The sequence below is a fragment of the Penicillium vulpinum genome (genome assembly GCF_028829585.1).
Source record: "Penicillium vulpinum strain IBT 29486 chromosome Unknown utg000004l_segment0_segment0, whole genome shotgun sequence".
Classification (NCBI taxonomy): Eukaryota; Fungi; Ascomycota; class Eurotiomycetes; order Eurotiales; family Aspergillaceae; genus Penicillium; species Penicillium vulpinum.
In genome coordinates this window covers 4,988,381-5,007,532 of record NW_026643244.1, presented here as the reverse complement: position 1 = coordinate 5,007,532, position 19,152 = coordinate 4,988,381, and the positions used below count along the sequence as shown (strand labels likewise).

General features: G+C 44.7%; 8 protein-coding genes across 8 annotated transcripts; 3 read left to right on the top strand and 5 right to left on the bottom strand.

Annotated features, from left to right (window-relative positions):
- Positions 1-741: 741 nt before the first annotated feature.
- On the bottom strand, positions 742-2,607 carry N7479_010366 (flavin-containing monooxygenase; the record flags this gene model as incomplete). Its single annotated transcript, XM_057258057.1, is given in 4 exon segments — positions 742-1,461; positions 1,510-2,142; positions 2,161-2,354; positions 2,397-2,607. 4 exon segments carry the CDS (start codon positions 2,605-2,607, stop codon positions 742-744), a joined length of 1,758 nt encoding a protein of 585 aa, XP_057105515.1.
- A 736-nt stretch (positions 2,608-3,343) lies between these two features.
- Positions 3,344-4,312, bottom strand: N7479_010365 (zinc-binding dehydrogenase; the record flags this gene model as incomplete). The annotated part of the gene is made up of 1 exon (XM_057258056.1): positions 3,344-4,312. The coding sequence occupies one exon, from the start codon at positions 4,310-4,312 to the stop codon at positions 3,344-3,346; it is 969 nt and encodes a 322-aa protein (XP_057105514.1).
- Positions 4,313-8,851: 4,539 nt separating this feature from the next.
- Positions 8,852-9,307, bottom strand: N7479_010364 (chitinase A1; the record flags this gene model as incomplete). Its single annotated transcript, XM_057258055.1, has 1 exon — positions 8,852-9,307. One exon carries the CDS (start codon positions 9,305-9,307, stop codon positions 8,852-8,854), a length of 456 nt encoding a protein of 151 aa, XP_057105513.1.
- An 816-nt stretch (positions 9,308-10,123) lies between these two features.
- On the top strand, positions 10,124-11,362 carry N7479_010363 (Peptidase C45 acyl-coenzyme A:6-aminopenicillanic acid acyl-transferase; the record flags this gene model as incomplete). The annotated part of the gene is made up of 4 exons (XM_057258054.1): positions 10,124-10,159; positions 10,223-10,397; positions 10,476-10,621; positions 10,673-11,362. 4 exons carry the CDS (start codon positions 10,124-10,126, stop codon positions 11,360-11,362), a joined length of 1,047 nt encoding a protein of 348 aa, XP_057105512.1.
- A 333-nt stretch (positions 11,363-11,695) lies between these two features.
- On the bottom strand, positions 11,696-12,130 carry N7479_010362 (uncharacterized protein; the record flags this gene model as incomplete). Its single annotated transcript, XM_057258053.1, has 1 exon — positions 11,696-12,130. One exon carries the CDS (start codon positions 12,128-12,130, stop codon positions 11,696-11,698), a length of 435 nt encoding a protein of 144 aa, XP_057105511.1.
- A 768-nt stretch (positions 12,131-12,898) lies between these two features.
- N7479_010361 (putative GABA permease) lies at positions 12,899-15,070 on the top strand (the record flags this gene model as incomplete). The annotated part of the gene is made up of 5 exons (XM_057258052.1): positions 12,899-13,373; positions 13,439-13,788; positions 13,840-14,562; positions 14,792-14,912; positions 15,003-15,070. The coding sequence occupies 5 exons, from the start codon at positions 12,899-12,901 to the stop codon at positions 15,068-15,070; spliced, it is 1,737 nt and encodes a 578-aa protein (XP_057105510.1).
- A 643-nt stretch (positions 15,071-15,713) lies between these two features.
- On the top strand, positions 15,714-17,396 carry N7479_010360 (cytochrome P450; the record flags this gene model as incomplete). Its single annotated transcript, XM_057258051.1, has 3 exons — positions 15,714-16,042; positions 16,101-17,194; positions 17,257-17,396. 3 exons carry the CDS (start codon positions 15,714-15,716, stop codon positions 17,394-17,396), a joined length of 1,563 nt encoding a protein of 520 aa, XP_057105509.1.
- A 535-nt stretch (positions 17,397-17,931) lies between these two features.
- Positions 17,932-19,028, bottom strand: N7479_010359 (polysaccharide deacetylase family protein; the record flags this gene model as incomplete). The annotated part of the gene is made up of 4 exons (XM_057258050.1): positions 17,932-18,402; positions 18,456-18,636; positions 18,720-18,914; positions 18,973-19,028. The coding sequence occupies 4 exons, from the start codon at positions 19,026-19,028 to the stop codon at positions 17,932-17,934; spliced, it is 903 nt and encodes a 300-aa protein (XP_057105508.1).
- Positions 19,029-19,152: the final 124 nt, after the last annotated feature.

Here is a 19,152-nt window from a genome sequence, read left to right as displayed (position 1 = left end):
GATTGGTCAGGTGAGGGTTCCACTTTCAAAAGTTCCAATGTTCTTCATCCGAGCTATCTGAAGTAGAGCTCAGGTATCAACTCATCGCCGGCCTTGTTAATATATTAGTATTATATGATGCCACTAAACCACCGTTAACCATTTCTCTATTTTATATCACATCATCCGTAATCCCGTTCTTATATTGAGAGTTATTGACGAAGGAAGTGGTTAAACACGAACCCTGAGGCCACGTGTTACTTGGTCAACTTGATGCACCGTGCAGATCTCATCCAGCAGTCTCAAAACGTGGGAGTCGAGCATAAAGGTAATTATGACAAACTGACAGGCGTAGCGGCCATCGATCTAGGTGTGGAAGACGATGTGTATTAGCCAATGGAGAAAAATGAAGCTGGGGAAGAAGAAACCATTGCATTCATCATATATATATTTTCGCTATGTGTGGGTTTTTAGGTCTGTGGGTTTACGAGATGCAGAATGGGCTGATTCAATACTCTTTACAATCAGCCGTTGTATAACTCAACGTTTGGTTTCGAATTCTTGCTTCAGTTGGATGAACTGCCCGCATAGTCATGCGCAACTAGTCAGACTGTAACAAGTTCAATGAACTTTGATTGATTGATTGATTGATTGAAGTCAAACAGCACGACGTGTAAAGCCAGACGTATTTATAGTTCACTCAATACCCGATAATGTTTCTACTTCAAAAGGCTCGCTGCACGGTCTGTGCCTCTGAACCGATTAATACTGTAGCGGAAAAAAAGCGAGGCGAAGAACATATGCAAAATGTGCTTGCCAAATGTTTCGGAGCCTATGCGCCCTTCTGACATATTCAAGCCCATCGAGTTTCCCTGCCTTTCGCCACTTTTTCAGTACCTGAATGAAGGCGGGAGATCCAAGTCCATATATGGAGTTCCGAAGCACCAATTCTGATTCCTTCCCTTCATTGTTGTAATAGCCAGGCGTGCATTCTTTCACAAAGTCTTGTTGCAGCTTTCCGAGTTCAACAATAGTCTGAACCCATTTGCTTTCGTCGTCCGCTGCAGTATACAAGACATTGATGTGCCTGTTCATGCAATATAAAGTGATATAGGCAATGTGGATTGCCTGTTCATCGAGCATGTGGGTCAAATTGGGCGTAACCCCTGATTGTAGAAGGCTGATAATATAGAGATTGGGGAAGCCTCTGCGGTGCATGCCATGGAGTGTGGATGCGCCGTTCTTCCACTTCTCCGAAAGCGTAAGTCCCCCACGACCTCGAATGACAAGGCTAGACCTGTTGGTATGGTTGACGGAATACTCGAATCCCGTAGCATAGATAATACAATCGAGCTTATAGGACTTGCCACCGGCAACTATGCCCTCCTCGGTAATTTTGTCGATACCTTGACCGTCGGTGTCAACCAAGATCACATTAGGGCGATTGAACGTTGGAAGATAAAAGCAGGGTCGCCCGCAGAACTGATTGTACCATGACTTCAGTTTCTCAGCGGTTGATCAATCGCGAACAGTGCTGTCTACCCGAGCACGAATTTGTTCCATCTTCTCGAAATCCGCAAGCTGTCGGTTCAATGCATTGTCCGCTGAAGCTGACGGCTGATCCTTACCCCCCAAAACCGATAGTCTACGGATGATGTGAGTCCAACCATCATTGACCAGGTCTTCGTTAGCCTGACCGCCTGAAACAATGGTGTTGAAGTTCTCCATCTTTTGGTTTTGCCATCCTGGTGTTAAACTGGCCACCCATGCCGGATCGGTCAGTTGGTTGTTTTGAGCATCAACAGAGGATGGAGTGCGCTGGAATAAGTAAAGATGTTTGGCACCTTCAGCAAGGTGGGGAACTGCCTGGACTGCTGTTGTGCCTGTTCCGATAATACCAATGCGCTTATCTGATATCTTGTCCAAGTTCCCGGTGGTATCTCCTCCAGTATAACCATAGTCCCAGCGATTGGTATGGAATGAATGCTCTTTAAATGTCTCAGACCTCGGGAAACGCAGAATCTTAGCATTTTGCAGCGGACCGCTTGCAGTTGCCACGAACTTCGCCCGGATTTGATCGTTACGACTCGTGGTTCCAATCCATCGCCCAGAATCCTCATTCCAACCAAGAGCCTGGAGTTCAGTCTGGAAGAGGGCTTTGTCCTAGAGGCCGAATTTGACCCCGATGTTGTGAGCATGCTTCCTCAATTCAGGCGCCTTTGCGTACTTTTCGGCTGGGATGGGACCTAACTCTTCCCGCAACGGCATGTAGATATGCGCTTCGGTATCACAGCCCGCCCCAGGATACCGGTTCCAGTACCATATCCCACCAAAGTCCCCAGCCTTTTCGACAATCCTGATGTTAGTGATTCCAGCTTGAATCAATCTCACAGCAATGAGTTGACCACATCATCCACCTCCCATGGTGAGAAAGTCGATATCTTCCTGGATGGGGCCGCGGGTAATTGGTGACTCAATATAGGGATCTGGCAGACTATCTTGATCCAACGGCACGTATTGATTGGTACCATCACTGCGCAGACGTTTGTCGCGTTCTGCTCGATACTTGTCCTGGAGCACTTTGGGATCAAAGCCCAGTTTGCTTTCGTTGGGGCCAATGCAGCCCATGTCGTTGCTGACGGTGGATTTGGAAGGGGTGATGAGTAGGGAACAGTGTATAGTGTAATATACAAGGGGTCGGCTGGGACCGTTTATTTATATTATTTTCCATTCCAATTTTGCAGGGATTGTGTAGTCCTTGTCGAGAGATGCCTGGTACTACTTGAGATGTCAGACACAATACAGGAAGAACAGGTTATCGTAATCCGTATGAACTGGCCCGTTCGAGTCGACAGATATCGAAGCAAGAATCACGATATGCAAGCTCTTATTGGTTCTTCACGCGTGTCTATATGTCGGGTAAATAGGCATCAAGTCGATTTTACGCCAAGGCCTAGGAAATGGCTGAGCTATCTTACATTACCCCGCAGCTATAGCCAGAGAGAATCCCAATGTGTCTATGGTCCTGACCTCATCCAAATCTCAGGCCATCGAATAGTCCTGCTCATTTGGCATAAAATTGTTAGTATAAGCTCTCTCATACAGCTGGCTCAGTATGTCGAGACCAATCCCCATCGGTACTAGCTTTGTACTTTTTCTAATACTAGTGATAGCAACTGGGCATCGGAATTGATTGTTCTCCTACATGTAACCATTAGATGTGATAGAAGACACGTGCAACACATATTAGAATCGTCAAGATGCAAGCATTAGGCTATTCATTCAATGAGCAGATATCGTTAGAATTAAATCGTCTCAATTCATGGAATGTAAGTGACCCTAATCAAGCTGATTTTGAGGCATTCTATGCAATCGCAACGGGTATTGTGTAAAGTCGTCCAGGGACCCCACCTCGCTCTAGGCGATGAAGACCATCGACCACGTCACTGAAGGGGATACATTCTAAGACAGGTCGGATGTCTCCGGATGAAATAAGTTGCAAGACAGCATGGAAATCCTCCAACGATGCCCCAATTGAACCTTTCAGTTCAATAGCACGAGAGACCAGGCTGAAAGTCGGCAGGGTGATTTCGGGATCACCTAAACCGACGGCCACAATGCGGCCTCCCAGCTTGACCGCTGTGACGGCTTTGGATAATGTGGCGGTCAAACCAACGAAATCCACAATCACGTCAATCGAGACATCCTTGATGCAGTCAAGGCTATCGAAACATTCAATGGCTCCCAATCTTTTGGCTGCGTCACGCTTGGCGGGATCGATGTCGAACCCATACACACGGGCGCCCTGAAGGATCGCAAAGTGAAGACCATTCATTCCCACCCCACCCAGTCCGACGACTGCAACTGTGGTGGACGTGGTAATTTTGCCTTCGGCGAGAATAGCGTGGTACGCGGTCGAGATGGAGTCAGTGGCAACAGCAGCTTGCTCAAAAGTGACATTATCTGGAATCGGAACAAGAAATTTAGCTGGAACTGCGGCGTATTCGGCATATCCTCCATCGAAGCCGACTCCGATCACACTGGAAAATTCCATCTCTTCAATTGGCTGACCGGGGAGGGCAACGGCAACTCTGTCGCCAACCTTAACGTTGGAAACATTCTTTCCCAGTGTGACAACGGTTCCAGCTACTTCGTGGCCAAGGGTAATCGGAAATTTGCCGCCCCAGTTGCTTCCTTTCAAGGTATGGCAGTCTGAATGACACAATCCAGCGGCCTTAACAGCGATTAATACCTCGCTGCTTGAAACTTCTGGCACATCAATGTCTTCCAACTGGAGACCAGCCTCGACGTTGTGGAATCGATATGCTTTCATGGCGAACTCGGAATGATGATGCGGGCTTGAGGTTTTGAGAAATGTTGGAAGTGATGAGTTTCCATGTTAGGGGAATTGGATGGGTATTTATGAATAGGGGGCTCGCCAGGTTACCAGGTCACCAGGTCGTGGTAATCACTGGTAAGCATTTACCAGTAATTACTAGTAGTTTATGGTAGTTTATAGAGGTTACTATGTGAGGGTTTTGGGGGGAGAGAAATTTGTCTGACCTGGTGAGCTTCTCACCAGGTCACCAGGTCGTGGTAATCACTGGTAAGCATTTACCAGTAATTACTAGTAATTTATGGTAGTTTATAGAGGTTACTATAGGAGGGTTTTGGGGGGATAAAATTGTCGGACCTGGTGAGCTTCTCACCAGGTCACCAGGTCATACCTAAGTCCTTTCCCAGATTCTACGTCCAAAATCCCCTGGTTATTACTAGTAGCCCAGTAATTACTAGGAATTACTAGAAAATAGTGGAATTATATTTTCTTTTTGTGACCTGGTGACCTGGTCGACCCACTTAACCAGTGAAAGGTATATCTGTGTAATGGATAAATATCTTTACAACCTGGAGACTGACAATACGGGAGTCAGCTGATATAGGACCAATATATAACCAGCCAAGTATCGTGATCTGATCGTGAGGGGTTCGTCACATGACGGCCACGTCAGTCGATCAGATGGTTTACCCTATAGTCTGGGATCCCCCTAGATCCCACTTACTCCTGTAAGAATTAGTCTTGAGACAGCTCCACACAATACATTGTATTTGTCTCCTCTCACAGAGTCCTTGTATCTTACCCGGTTGACAGGCTTTACACCTGAGACCAGTATACCTTTACAGGTAACCTTGGTTACTTCCGAATCCGCCCTGATCGTCCTTATATACCCTTATCTACTAGTATTTCTAGAAGGTTATCGTCTTCCTTATCGAAAGCCTTAGATAATCGTTTCCTTAATTGTTTACGTTATAGCTACCTACTTCGATCAGCTTTCCCACTATCTAAATTATTCTTATAGCTCCCTATCCGTTGTATATCCTCAATTAGACTGCGGCAAATTGCGGATATTGGATATCACTTTCATACCATATCCGCAAAATATCCGCATTACGTAAGTAATTTATAGTCTTGGCAGTATTTATTATGTTAATCTTGGTAATTATTAACTAAACTGATGAAACTTTTGTATTTACTTAATCATTTAGTAATAATAGACTATAAATAATATATTTGCTTAATAAAAGTTGTAAATTAAGGAAGACTTTCTATGTAATTTATTTTGATGTTCCCGACTTAAATATGGCATTCCAACCTAATAAGAAAATATATCTTCACATTTACTATCTAAAAAGCTTTTATATCTCTATAAACCTAATTTTTTATACTAACTATTATTAGAATAATATACTTACCCTAGTTTAATAGAGCTTTCCACTTAAAAACATAAAATTACCTAATATATTAAGGAGAATACAGATAAAGAACAAAATTTAAATACTAAAAATACCTTACATTAATACACTAGTGCGGATATCCACAAATTATCCTCAAGCCTCTTGCGGATAAAATTTTGCGGATATGCCGCAGTCTATGACCGCCCCACTCTCCTAGCTTTAGCTATCCTCCTATTAGATAGTTTCTTTTCTTCTCTTCTCTCTCTACGCGAATAAGAGTTTTCCAGTTACACCTACATCTTTATTGTAGATACTGCTACTCTCCTCATGTTTGTTCCGCTTGTTTGTTCCGCTTGTTTGTTCTGTTTGCATATGTTGCATATGTTGCATTACTCGCGGGATTCAGGAGGATCCACTCCTGGACCCACATATCTGCCCCACCCCATATATTTCTTCCGAAGCTTCTAATCTCCTAACGTCCTCTGCAAGATTCCCCGCTAACATGGTATCAGAGTGATGTCTGGTGTAAAGGATGCCCACTTGGTAGATATTTTTCTCAATGATCAATGAACATCCTTTTGCTCTTGGGCCTTCACTTTTTTTTTGGTGAAGTTCCATAAACCTGATAAAATGGACTAGGATTGAGGGCCAAGACAGCTAGCCGAAGCAACCAAACTGAGTACGAGTACGGAGTATGAGTACGGAGTACTATTTTCTCTTCAGTTCATTGGAGTAAGTATTTGGCGATTCTAAGCTGCCACTGTATAACCGAGAGATAAGGCTGGGAACTCAAAGTGCTGTTCAACAGTTAAGTATAGAAATTCCATCTTTATTCAGCTCAAACACACCTATAGGATACAACCAGGATAATTAGCACCCAAAAACCTGCGATATCCCATTGCTCACGTGTGAGCGAACATCCTGGAGTAGGTATAATATGCCTTGGCGTTATATAGTTGCACATTCACTTCCGCAAAGCCCACAAATGAGCCCCCGCCCTAGGCCCATAAGTAGGCCTCTGCAAAGCCCACAAAGCCCCAAGCCCAGCCCAACCCAGCCCACTAATGGGTTGGGCTTTGGGCTTATCCTTCGGGCCCATCGATGGGTTATGGGCTTATACCTTGAGCCTATGGGGACCATTTAGGCCTATACTGGGCCCCCATTATTTATCAGACAATACAAATATACCAATCTATCGCAACTGCATAATTACTATATTTTTTGCTGGTTTTTTTAGGTATTGAGATTACTATCCAGGCTGTATATAAACATTTTGAAGCTATACGTGAGTTCTTATATATATTCTTCCTCTTCTTCACCTTCCTGTTCCTTTAATTTCTTTACAAGTTTACAAGTAAAGTTATAGAAAGACATAATTCAAGTGATTTGATTCGATTAATAAGATACTAGAATTAGTGTTATATTCATATAATTCCTACTTCTTACCAGGATAATTAAATGTTACTGAGTATGTATACAGGTTTGAATATACGTAAGATACAGTCATTAATCAGCTACTTTATGTATGCCAAGATGATATTTATGCGGCAAAATGGGCTTTGATGGGGGCCTTATGGGCTTTGCAGAGGCCTAAGATATATCATCGTAATTCTACTAGCAAGTGAACATATATTCAGGGAACATTATCAGGAGCCCAGCCATCGGGGTTTTCCCGCATATAAAATTCCATATCCTGATCAGAGTCCACAGTATTCTCTGGGTTTTTGAAAGAGGGGATCTCATTTTTCCTTGTTACGATATTAGCGATCTAACATCGAATTCTTTCATTCGCTCTGAGAGATTTACCATAACATGATAATCGAAAGGCAGGTGGCCGAATGGGACGATCTCGATTTTTTCCATTCTGTGAATTGAAAGGACTTGTTTCAGGTTGATCGAGAACTCGCACAAAATGTGAGAAATAGGGGGAGGGGAGGTTTAGGAAATATGAGAAAGAAAGAATGAAAGCATGAAAGATGGAAAAAGGCAGGGAAGACTACATGTAGGCTACATAATATAAGCGCCATGGCACGACGTCACTGCTTTCAATAGCCGTACGTCGGAGGTACTTTCCATTTCACCAAAATGAGTGCTCTATTTTTCCTTGACCTATATATACTTGATGGCTCATCGTAATGGCAGTTCAATCTCGACAACCTCCGCATCCTCTGGAATTTTCACGCCTTCGGAATATGTCAATTTTTGAAAGGAAAGAGAGCAAAGTAAAGGGACTTACTCGTGATGTTGAATATCTCTTCTTGGGTCGGTTGCTTGCTCCTCTGAATTTTGGCACTGGCAATCCCATTGTCGAAGACGACCGTGCACCTATTGGGAAAAGTATGTTAGCAGAGCAATTCACAAAGGGGTTATTTGAAACTTACTTTGAGACTCTCATCAATCCACCCCAAAGCGGGTGTGGTCGCGTACTTGCATCATTCAGACACCACGCATTGTATGAGATAACTCTATAATTCGAGTTGCCCATGAGTTTGATAGCCCCAACAATCTGATCGATCTTGTCTTGAGTACCATCCCCCGAAAGAAGTTTGTGATTGAATACCTCATAAGCAGTACCAGTGGGTCCAGTGGCCGAATCGGAATTGAAAAGATGGAAAGTATAGCTTTTCCTATTGTTGAAGATATTAGCATCTACTATGTTTGTCAGACTGAGCAGTCTTTAGATGTTTTTCTATTTACAGGGTATTTAAACCTGCTTTTACTAGTTTTACAATCAACAATCCTTTACTTCTCGATCTTCCTTACAAGTACTTTATCTCAACACCTATTGTTACCGGCATGATTCCATGCGGTGTCAAGGTTAGGGTTTCTTCCATTTCCAGTGTGTCCATTTTTACCCCAGTCATCGAGCCATTTTTTCCATACAGTTTTGGTGTTCCGTTTGCTGTCCACCCATGAGACCTCTTGCTCTACCTGTCTAGGTAGCGAATTTATCGAGCCCTGGGTAAACTGTTGGGTCCGGGGACACAGCTTCGGCTGTTCATAGTCGGATTGCCACCTTCATCCATAGAGAATTGAATGGAAACTCGTCACAGCTGAGCCAGTTATTATTTCCTGCAGGTCCGTTCGCCTTTCCTGCCAACACACCAAGAACAGCCGATTGTTTAACACACTTATCAGCTCACGTGCCTTCATATTCCACCTGCTTACCACTTTCATCCGTGATAGAGTATTTGTGCCCAGACTTGCGACCGCAAACCGCCTGTCGATTTGTGCCATTCTCACTTTGGCCTTCGAGACTGAAAGTGGCGCTGAATGGACCGGAGCCAAGACCTGCTTGAGTGAAATACTTCATAATATTCTGGCAAACACCAGGAAGTGATCTTCCACTCAGCGTCATGTCGGGGAAGTATTTGCAGTTGTACATCATGGCGGGGATGGCACTGATACAGTTTTGGCTTGAATCAACATCCATAGGGTCACCGTCATCATCGTCGGCTCGTTTGCTCTTTGAGTCAGGCTTAGCAGGGTTCCATTCGCAAGACTGGCCGGCACAAGCGCCGCTGGAACATTGGCCTCTATCATTGCACGCGAAGAAACTATTATTTGCGCCGAAGGCAGCCATATCTTCAAGCATGCTTCTCTTAGCTAAATTGGGGGAGATTCCAGTGGCTTCAAACCAGTCACCTTCCTCCAGAAGCGTCGTATTGTATATCGGAATGAACTTGTCTGCGCCACCTGATTCTATTAGAAAGGGATTACTTGACTTGGTTGATTTCTCCAACAGATCTTGCCCAGCACACTCGCACTTTTCCGAAATGAATCTTTGGTTTAGGTGCTGTTAATCTTTACAATCATGTAGCAGCTGTCAAAGAGCCGGAACATTACGTTCGAAATGAGGGGTCTTTCTGGTTGAGCAGTGTGCCTTAGCTATAGGACACACCCTCATACTACTGGCACCTCATCGGAAGTGCATTGAACTTGGCATACCATTTTTGAGACGAGCCGGTCACACTGTACCCGCGCGTTTAAGTGAGGTCGGGCGCCCGATCCCGTACACCGACACTATCGCACTGCAATTTCCAAGATTGACGATTTCATCACAGGCTATCTCTATTTGGGATTCCCAAATAGAGGCGATATAACGTTACGATCTAAAAATGGATATGAATGGTCAGAAAAGAGCAAATGCACCTAGACGGGCTCGCTCATCTACCTTACCCAGTAGCGTGCATGCTCAATCACCTTCCTAAAACGGATAAAAATCGAGTCTCCGACTAAGTGCCAAAAGTAACAACCCAATTTTATATACCCCGGACTGCTCTTAATATACTCCTAGCTTATAAATTCAGTATTTCTTGATGAGCACCCGGGTTTCGACTTTTAACCGCGAGCATCTTTAGATCAGTCTGTTGAAGTCGGAAATTCTTAGGCATCTTACAGCACATTCACCATGAAAACTATACAATGCTTTGCGACGCCGCACGAGGTGAGTCAGCTAGCTTTGCAATTGATCTCAACCGATCTAGAAAAATATCCTTACTAGCAACAGATTGGACGGGCACATGGAGTGGGAGCGAAAGAACTTATTCGCGGCAGCATTGTATTTTATCAAAAGATGTTTGTCCACACTTGCAAAATGGAGTGGCCCGCTGTGCGCAGAATTGCCGAAGATTGGCAGAAGGAAATAGAACAGAAGTGGCCAAAATACTACAGTGAAATGCAGGGTACGTTTGTCCAACTGACCTCAATTTAGTTTGATCTCCACCCGACCAGTATGTTGCTAACAATTGTAAACAATCCAGGAATTGCCGATGGTGCACAGTTACCATTTATTGACATTTTAATTCTCAACATTCGCACCGAAATTGCGTTTGGGATGTTCAATGATGGGTGTACAAGCTTGTATTGCAAAACCGACAACCATTCCTTTTTAGCTCAGAATTGGGATGTAAGTTTATGTGGCTTGATTTAAAATGACCACCTTCTTATATTTCGATAGTGGATGGAAGGGCAAAAGCAGAACCTTATCATCCTGGATATAATCAGCGATAATGGACCTCGGATCAAGATGATCACCGAAGCAGGTATCATCGGAAAGATAGGATTGAACGAATTTGGTGTTGGTGTCTGTCTGAATGCAATCAAAGTGCCCGGATGCGATTCTTCCCGCCTTCCAGTTCATATGGCGCTTCGATCGGTGTTGGAGTGCTCATCGGCTGATGCTGCTGTTCGACAGCTGAAAGAGGTTGGAATAGCCGCATCAGCACATATTCTCATCGGTGACAAAGGAAAAGGCATCGGACTGGAATCAACTACCAAAACAATCCAGTGCATCGATATGGATGAGCAGAATTGGGTTTTCCACGCAAATCACTTGCTTCTATCTCATGATGATGTTGTCGATTCTGGATGGCTGGCTGATTCTCCTTCCCGACAACAGCGAATCCAGAAATTGGCGTTGGAATATGGTTTGTCTACAGGTCGTGTGCCAGATGCGACGGATATTACACGCATGTTGGATGACCATGACGGATTTCCGCATTCGATTTGTCGTTACGAGAAGGGTCCTCTAGGGATGGATGCTACGCTATTTAGCATTGTCATGGATCTTCACGGGCCAAAAGCCACTGTATACCTCGGAAGGCCTTGTCACGCTGAAGAGATAATAGAATTAGATTTCAAATGTTAAATCTCAAATTCATGCAAGCACACTAGCAGCCAGGCTTATTCTACACACTTTAATGTTTTACATCATCTTATAAAGGTGCAGCGATCTTTGGGTGTGGAGACGAAAAGAGAGCGGATATACGTCAGTTCTCACACTAGAAAGGTAGAGGCGGCCCGGGCCTTTAAAAGGTGCGGTTTTTAAATTCAAAACTTGTTGAATACTAAAGGGTGATGTCCTATTTTGAAAATAGTTCGATCCTACAAGATCGTTATATCATAGTAGCATGGCAGAGTAGATACATGCCCCCCCCCCCCGCCCTTTTCCACCAGAACGCTGTCCTCGCATATATTGTATTTATTTTCCATCCCGATATGCCGCCTGGACCTGAATCTCCACCAATGCCTCTGGTGGAAAGAGTGCATTGACGCAGATAGCTGCCCATGCCGGCTTGTTTTTCCCCAAGTATCGTCTGGCAATCGCGGCGATCTGCAACTGTTCTTCCTTCGTCAAAACGCCAACGTGGAATGACGTGATATTGAAGATCCCCTCCCACAGTTGTCTTGAATCGGTAATGTGAGGAGATGCCACGGCCAATGACCTCTCGATATTGATCATTGACTTTTCGAATTGCTCAGCATGGGTTCCCCACAAAGGGTCGTGGTTATCGGCAATTTGGCCAGAGGTGGCGACAATACGAGCATCGGCAGGAATTGACACGGCGGCTGAGATATTGAAAACATTTCCGAGCTTTTCATAGCCCGGATAGTCGTATCCACTGACTGCGGACATGTTGAGTATCGCGTGTGAGAGGTAGTGGGAGAGGCTGGGAAATATAGAATCGAGTTTCAAGCTCCTTGCTGATCAGCTTTTTCGAAGATGTCTGTCCCCTTAAATATTGTGAGACATTCAAGACACGCGGTTGCCACTGGAAATCAGTGGAGTTAGAAAGCAGATAGATTTAGGAGTATACTCCATTAAGTAGGTAAATGAGATCCCGGTGATGGTACAAAGATCCGCCTGGGAGATCACAAGACATGAGTATCGACATACAAGATATAATATGTACAGCCTCGAGAATATAAAACTGGTTATCATCACCAGGGGAGATCATTGTGTTCATCAGACCAATTTGAAGCCAGTGGGGAAAGACACGGATCGGCTATTCTTAATCGGGCATATAAATGAGATCCGAAGTCAGACTTGAAAAATAACAAATTTGTCCCCCAATGAAGATTTGAGATTAGAGGAACATCTAAGACTGGCCGAGAGGATAATAGACCCGATTTTCTTGTTCCATTGAATTCGATTTGTTTTCGGGAAGGTTTTGAGGCACAAATCGTCAAACCCTCATTGGCAGTGAGCCCCTATCAGTAGTCAATTCGCGGGGAATCAAGCTATGTATGCGGGAGTGGTATAGAAGAGATATAACATATAACAATGTCATGAGTCAGGAATATTCGTGTTGACTTGATATTTCAATTTTCCCCCCCCTCTTGTTCATATTTATGTTCTGAAGTTTGACTATACATTCTGGTCCAACGCTATACGACCGATTCCATGTCTAAATCAGGGGACCAGATTGACACCACGAGTGATGATGGCGATCATGTCACACCTCCCACAAGTTACGAGCCAGATGAGCTTCCTCGACAATTCTCCCTTTTCTCCACTCTCGCATTTGGGTTTAGTATGACAAACTCCTGGCTTGGTTACTCGGCAACCTTCATCACGCCACTCTTGCTGGGTGGTAGTCCGACGGTATTTTTTGGTCTTCTTGCTGCATCTGTCGCATGTTGCTTTATCAGTAAGATTACCATCCCTGGCTCCTGTCCCAAAGGCCTTCTGACACGCCATCATTTCCTAGCGGCTGGTCTGGCAGAACTCGCCTCGGCATACCCATCTAGCGGCGGCCAGTATCACTTTGCCTATATGGTCACCTCTCCGAAATATCGGGCTTTGGTAGCATTTGTCATGGGATGGCTGAGTGTGGTGGCGTGGGCCCTTACCAGTGCGTCTACCGCCTTGGTTTGTGGTGAGTCCTTATTGAAGAAAGTTGAAAGACCAAAGTGGTTACGTTGTATTGACATCTGTTGGCAGCCCAGATGATCGGCAGCTTAGCTGGCATATACAACCCATCTTATATTGGACAGGCTTGGCAGACATGGATGATATATGTTCTATTGGTTTTGATTGCAACAACAATTGTCTGTTTACTACCAGCGGCCCTCCCCCGAGCTGAGATGGTGATGTTTGTTAGCAGCTTCTTGGGATTCGTCGCCAGTTTCATCGCTGTTCTGGCAACGCGGAAGCATACACAGTCAGCGAAAACAGTATTTGTCGACTTTGAGAACAACAGTGGCTGGAGTGACAGTACATCTTTCATTATTGGTCTTGGAACATGTATGTATGCATACTTGGCCATCGATGGAGCGTGCCATATTGCGGAAGTAAGGAAACCCCGGCCTCCTTAAGTGTGGAGATTACTCACTTGAAAAAAGGAACTTCCAAACCCCAGATCCGACGTTCCTCGCGCTATGGGGCTTACCATGCTTATTGGCATGACGACAGTCATCCCATGGACACTTGTGTTCCTATTCTCCATTACAGACGTAGACGATGTTACCTCATCGTCGATTCCGGTGTATACGATTTACTTACAAGCCACGCAAAGTCAATCTGCGGCCACTGTGCTCACCGTCTGGATCCTATTCGTTTATTTTGGCGCGTTGGTGTCATGTATTGTGACTACTGGACGGCTTGCATACGCCTTTGCCCGCGATGGAGGTCTTCCATACTCGACTTTCTTTGCCCGGATTAATTCTAAGCATCAGGCTCCCGTCAATGCAACTGGAGCATGTGCAGGCGTGATAATACTTTACGGGCTGATCTATATCGCGTCGGTGACGGCATTCAATAGCTTCATATCCATGTCAATTCTCTCGCTCAATTTGACCTACGCTTTGCCGCAGGCTATCCTTTTGTTCCGAGGCAGAGAACACATTCTCCCAAAACGCCCTTTCGACTTGGGTCGACATCTTGGACCGATTTGCAACGCGTTTTCAATCCTCTGGGTGGTTTTTATCACCATTCTATTCTGCTTCCCTACATCCATTCCGACTACAACCGTTAGTATGAACTACGTCAGTGTCGTCATTACGGGGATTTCATTATTGATTATGGTTTCCTGGTGGGGAGGCAAAAGAAAGACTTTCTCCGGCCTGGTAAGATTCCCATGCATATTGCTGATATATTTCCCACCTCGTTTGCTTGCTTTTACCAATTATTCTCGTCCTCCTTTTACCATGCTGACCAAATCAGAGAATTGAGATAGAGGGCGTCGAGGTTGTACCGCAGGATAATGATTTCTCTTCAAGCACACCACCAACATCTAACAGGAGCAACTACCGAGGAAAATCGCCTGTTTCAATATGCTCTAACTGAATTATTTAGATAGAGCGTGCAAAGGTTGAAGTCATCAGTTCAGATCTCATTCCTGGCCGCTTAGATTCAGAAACAAACCCTACGAATCCGGTGCCATATGATCTCGTACTTTACCACCCTGTAACGTTTAGTACGAGAGCTTTCCTAAACAGAAGTAATCTAGCCTTTGGTCTCTAGTTTAGGGTATTCGGGTCTAAATTATGGGTCGTTCGGTAAACAGAGCTGTTTGTGACCGCCGAAGTGTTCAATGGTCAGAACGGCTGTGAGAAATGGATTACAGACGTATAGGATCTGGTTCTTATTCATGTTGTCAAGGTGGGGAGGAGATCATATGTAGAAAAAAATGCAGTTTTATCTGATCATACAAACAAAGGGGACAGGATAGAATTTACTGATACATATTAGACGTAGGGGAAAGCAGCAAAAGGCGAGCGAATAATATATCTCAACATGAGAGACGATAGGAAGATAAGAGTCGACGCCGAAACCTCAGGGCCACCCGTGCCAATGACCGCCGAGAGCGGGGCGTTCGGACCCCCGAGCTCAGATATTCACCCTATTCGGTCAAGATCCACGATCCAGTGCGTATCGTGGAATTCTACCTGACAAGATGTTGATCCTACTAAAAGATCAAAGAAAGTTCTGGTTGGCTTGAAAATTACCCAGAATAGTCATAATGTGATTTCAGACTGCCTTACTGGAGTTTCATGCTGCCTTGCAAATCACATTTTTGCAAATCACGTTTGCCCCCCACGTAATACAACTGGAAGAAGCGCAAACTGCAGGATAGATTCTGTTTATGGCGGGTCGAACTGTTTTGCGGCAAGGAAAAATCGCATACTTATAAAGCCGGCGATAAAGTCTTTCAGACTATCTCCATCGAGCGTTCGACACATTTACAAAATCGAGGTCTTCATACCATCCCAACAAAATGGAACCTCATTTATACTACGTCATCGCTTTAATCGCCATTGCATCTGGAATTTTCAAGTTCTTGTTATACCCGGCATTCTTCTCTCCCCTGGCGAAAATCCCAAATGCACACTGGTCCTGCAGTTTTAGTCCCTTCTGGATCTTCTGGATGAAATGGACGAAGCAGGAGAACCGTCAAATTTACAATCTCCATATGGAGAAAGGTCCCGCAGTGCGGCTTGGTCCGAGCCTGGTCAGTGTGAACTGTTATGAAGACGGGCTGAAGAGAATCTACCTTGGAGGTTTCCCGAAACCGGACCTTTATTTTAATGGCTTTGCTGTGTACGGGTATGGATGACTCGTTCAATTCATGAACGAAAGAGCACAGGTTAATTTCTACCAATAGGACTGGCAATCTATTCACGATCAAAGATAATAAAACACATGCCGCACATAAAAAAGCCCTGTCGGCCTGCTTCTCAAAGTCGTCCATCCTGTCATCCGAGACTGCCCGCGCCGCATCACGAGATGTCTTGTTCAACCGTGTTCTTCCCCTTGTTTACAAGGCTGCGACTGAGAACAAAGCAATCGAGGTCATCGAACTCAGTTACTCCTGCTTACTGGACACCTTTGTACAGTGGCAATTCGGGCGGTCCCTGGGTAGCAACCTAGTCGAGGACGAAAAAGAAAGAAGAATGTACCTCGATGGATTTCTTGGGGTATCTGAATACACATTTTGGCAATACCACTTTCCCGGCCTCATCAGCACGCTCCAAAAGATTGGGATTCACCTTATTCCTAAAAGCGTGGTAAGTGCTTTCGAGTTGGTCGAAAATTGGAATCTGGAAAAGTGCGATAAAGCGCAGCAGCTCCTGGCAAGTGGGAAACAGTTATCTGCGGAAGACCAACCAGTTGCATTTGAACCGGCACTGAAGGGAATGAGCGAGGTTGATGCAAAACCCAAAGAGTATCCCCAACGGTTGCCATTGGCAAGTGACATGTTCTCCTTGAATTCTGGAGCTTTCGAAACAAGTGGCAACACCTCTACCTATCTGTTTTGGGAGTTGAGTCGACGTCCAGAATGGCAAACGAAGCTGCGAGAAGAACTGCTCGGTCTCAATCCACCCTTGAAACATGTACCCGGAAAACGTGTTGAAATTGACGACATCACGAACCCTCAGGATATTGACAAGCTGCCAATTTCGCATGCTGTAATAATGGAAACCCTTCGACTTTGGCCCTCGGTGCCTGGTGGTCAACCCCGGGTAGTGCCGCGGCCATGTACCCTGGGCGGTTACCACAACATCCCCGCTGGAACGACTGTGCAATCATACGCATCCGTTCTACATCGCATGCCCAATGTGTTCCCTGATCCTTTTGAGTGGAAGCCGGAAAGATGGCTCGATGCATCGCCGGAAGAGTTGGCCGTGATGCGGAAATGGTTCTGGGGATTCGGCAGTGGTGGACGAATGTGTCTCGGACTTCATTTTGCGTATTATTGTGAGTCCAGCTCATCTCTTCTAGCAAGTGACATTTCGACTCTATGCTAACGCACAATCTAGCGATGAAATTCTTCTTCGCGGGCATTTATTCCAATTTTACTTCCACTGTTCACGACCACGGAGATATGGAGCCGAGCGATGGTTATCTTTCAGGTCCAACAGGTCACCGTTTAGAACTGAAATTTCATCTTTTGGAATGAATTATGACACATGCTAGGTATCAACGAGAGACTCTGGGGAATTTTTAGAAACTGCGGATCAATAACCTTCATTTCTTCTTTTTCTACTTTTATCGTACAGAATAGTCTACATTTTCGAATTATAGATTGCTTCAGTTGGAGAATTATTACAAATGGTTATTCTACCTGATATATGACCTTCTCTCGGCCAGTTCCGTAGAATCATAACCTTTCTTCGAACGACGTGCATTTTGTGCATTTTGTAACGTTGGAGCACTCCTTCAGACTGAAAATAGTACGGAATACCTTCTACATAATTGACAGCCCCTCTTATGGTTTGGTCTCTTCGGGGAACTTAGTTTCCCAGCTCTGCAGGTTCCTCCAGGGTATGGGATTTTATATTGTGCTTTAGGTAAATTGAGATCCCAATTTTTACTTGCTCTATGTCTTGTGAGAAACAGTCACTATTGAAGATACTGGATGTTTCACTCAATGAAATGTTTTATTACCATCTTCTATGACGCACGGTATTGTACATTATCAAGCGACTTTGGTATCATTCAGCTCCACCAGCGACTTCGACGCCTCCAATCCTCCCCTCTTTGAACTCATCAACCATCTGTTCAAATGTACACCACTCCACACCTTCATGTGAATTTATATATTCAATCATCCTCTCATGAAGCATAATAACTTGAGGCTTTCCGCTGACTTGAGGATGAATAGATATCGGAAAAACAAAAGTGTCATACTCTCGGTACAGGAAATCAAACTGGGATTTCCAAAGTCGCTCGATGACATCTGGATCCACATATCCATGAGACGGGCCCTCCTCAAGTTGAAATGGTGGCCAGTCATCTAAGTGCCAATTGGCGGGTACCTCGACGATTGTACTGGCCTTGAGCTTTCCCATCGGCTTCATCCAATGTTCAGCGGACTTTGAAAGGTCGGTGGCAACCAGCCCATCTAAACAATATGGAACATAGTAGAGCTGGGAGTCATGGTGCATAAACGAATGGTCATATTCCTGGCCGAGGGGTTAGATTTTGTGATTTGCGATATCATGCCAACTTTGCGTACCAGACCAAACTCTTCCAGCAGTTTGATGCTGCGGCTCGAAGTTCTCCAAGACGGTGCAGTCCATCCTTTCGGGTGCTTTCCGGTGAGTGCTGTAACCACTTGGATTGACTTGACAAGAACATCGCGTTCTTGTTGCTCCGTTAACATATCCACGTGTTCATGTGTATATCCATGCAGACCGCTGAATGGTGTCAGTCTTTGTTCTTTTTTTGGTTGCTGTTATATGCTGAAATATATAGGTTTGAGTAAGGAGTGAACGCTTACACTTCATGTCCAGCATCGCGAATCTTTATCATCTGAGACTGAAAGGATTCAATTGAATGAGCCGGAATAAACCATGAGGTTTTGATGTTGTATTTGTCCCATAATTTCAGAAGCCGATCGATTCCCACGGTGGCGCCAAAGATGCCACGCGATATGTCGGTAAAATCAGGGATATGGCCATCTTCAGTGTTGATCCTGTGCAGGTTCTTATTAGCCTTTCGTGTATCTAAATAAAGTAAAAGATGTGACCCACCAGCCACTGACCGCATCGACGTCGATGCCATATCCTACAAGTACACGCTTTCCCATGTCGTCTACGTTAGTTTCGGTGTTATATCAAATAGACCTATTCTTAAAAAAAAAAAAAAAGACCAACGGATTTCAGCTCATATTAGAAGCGCATTTGTTAGGGCTTGTTACCATCTCTTTATCG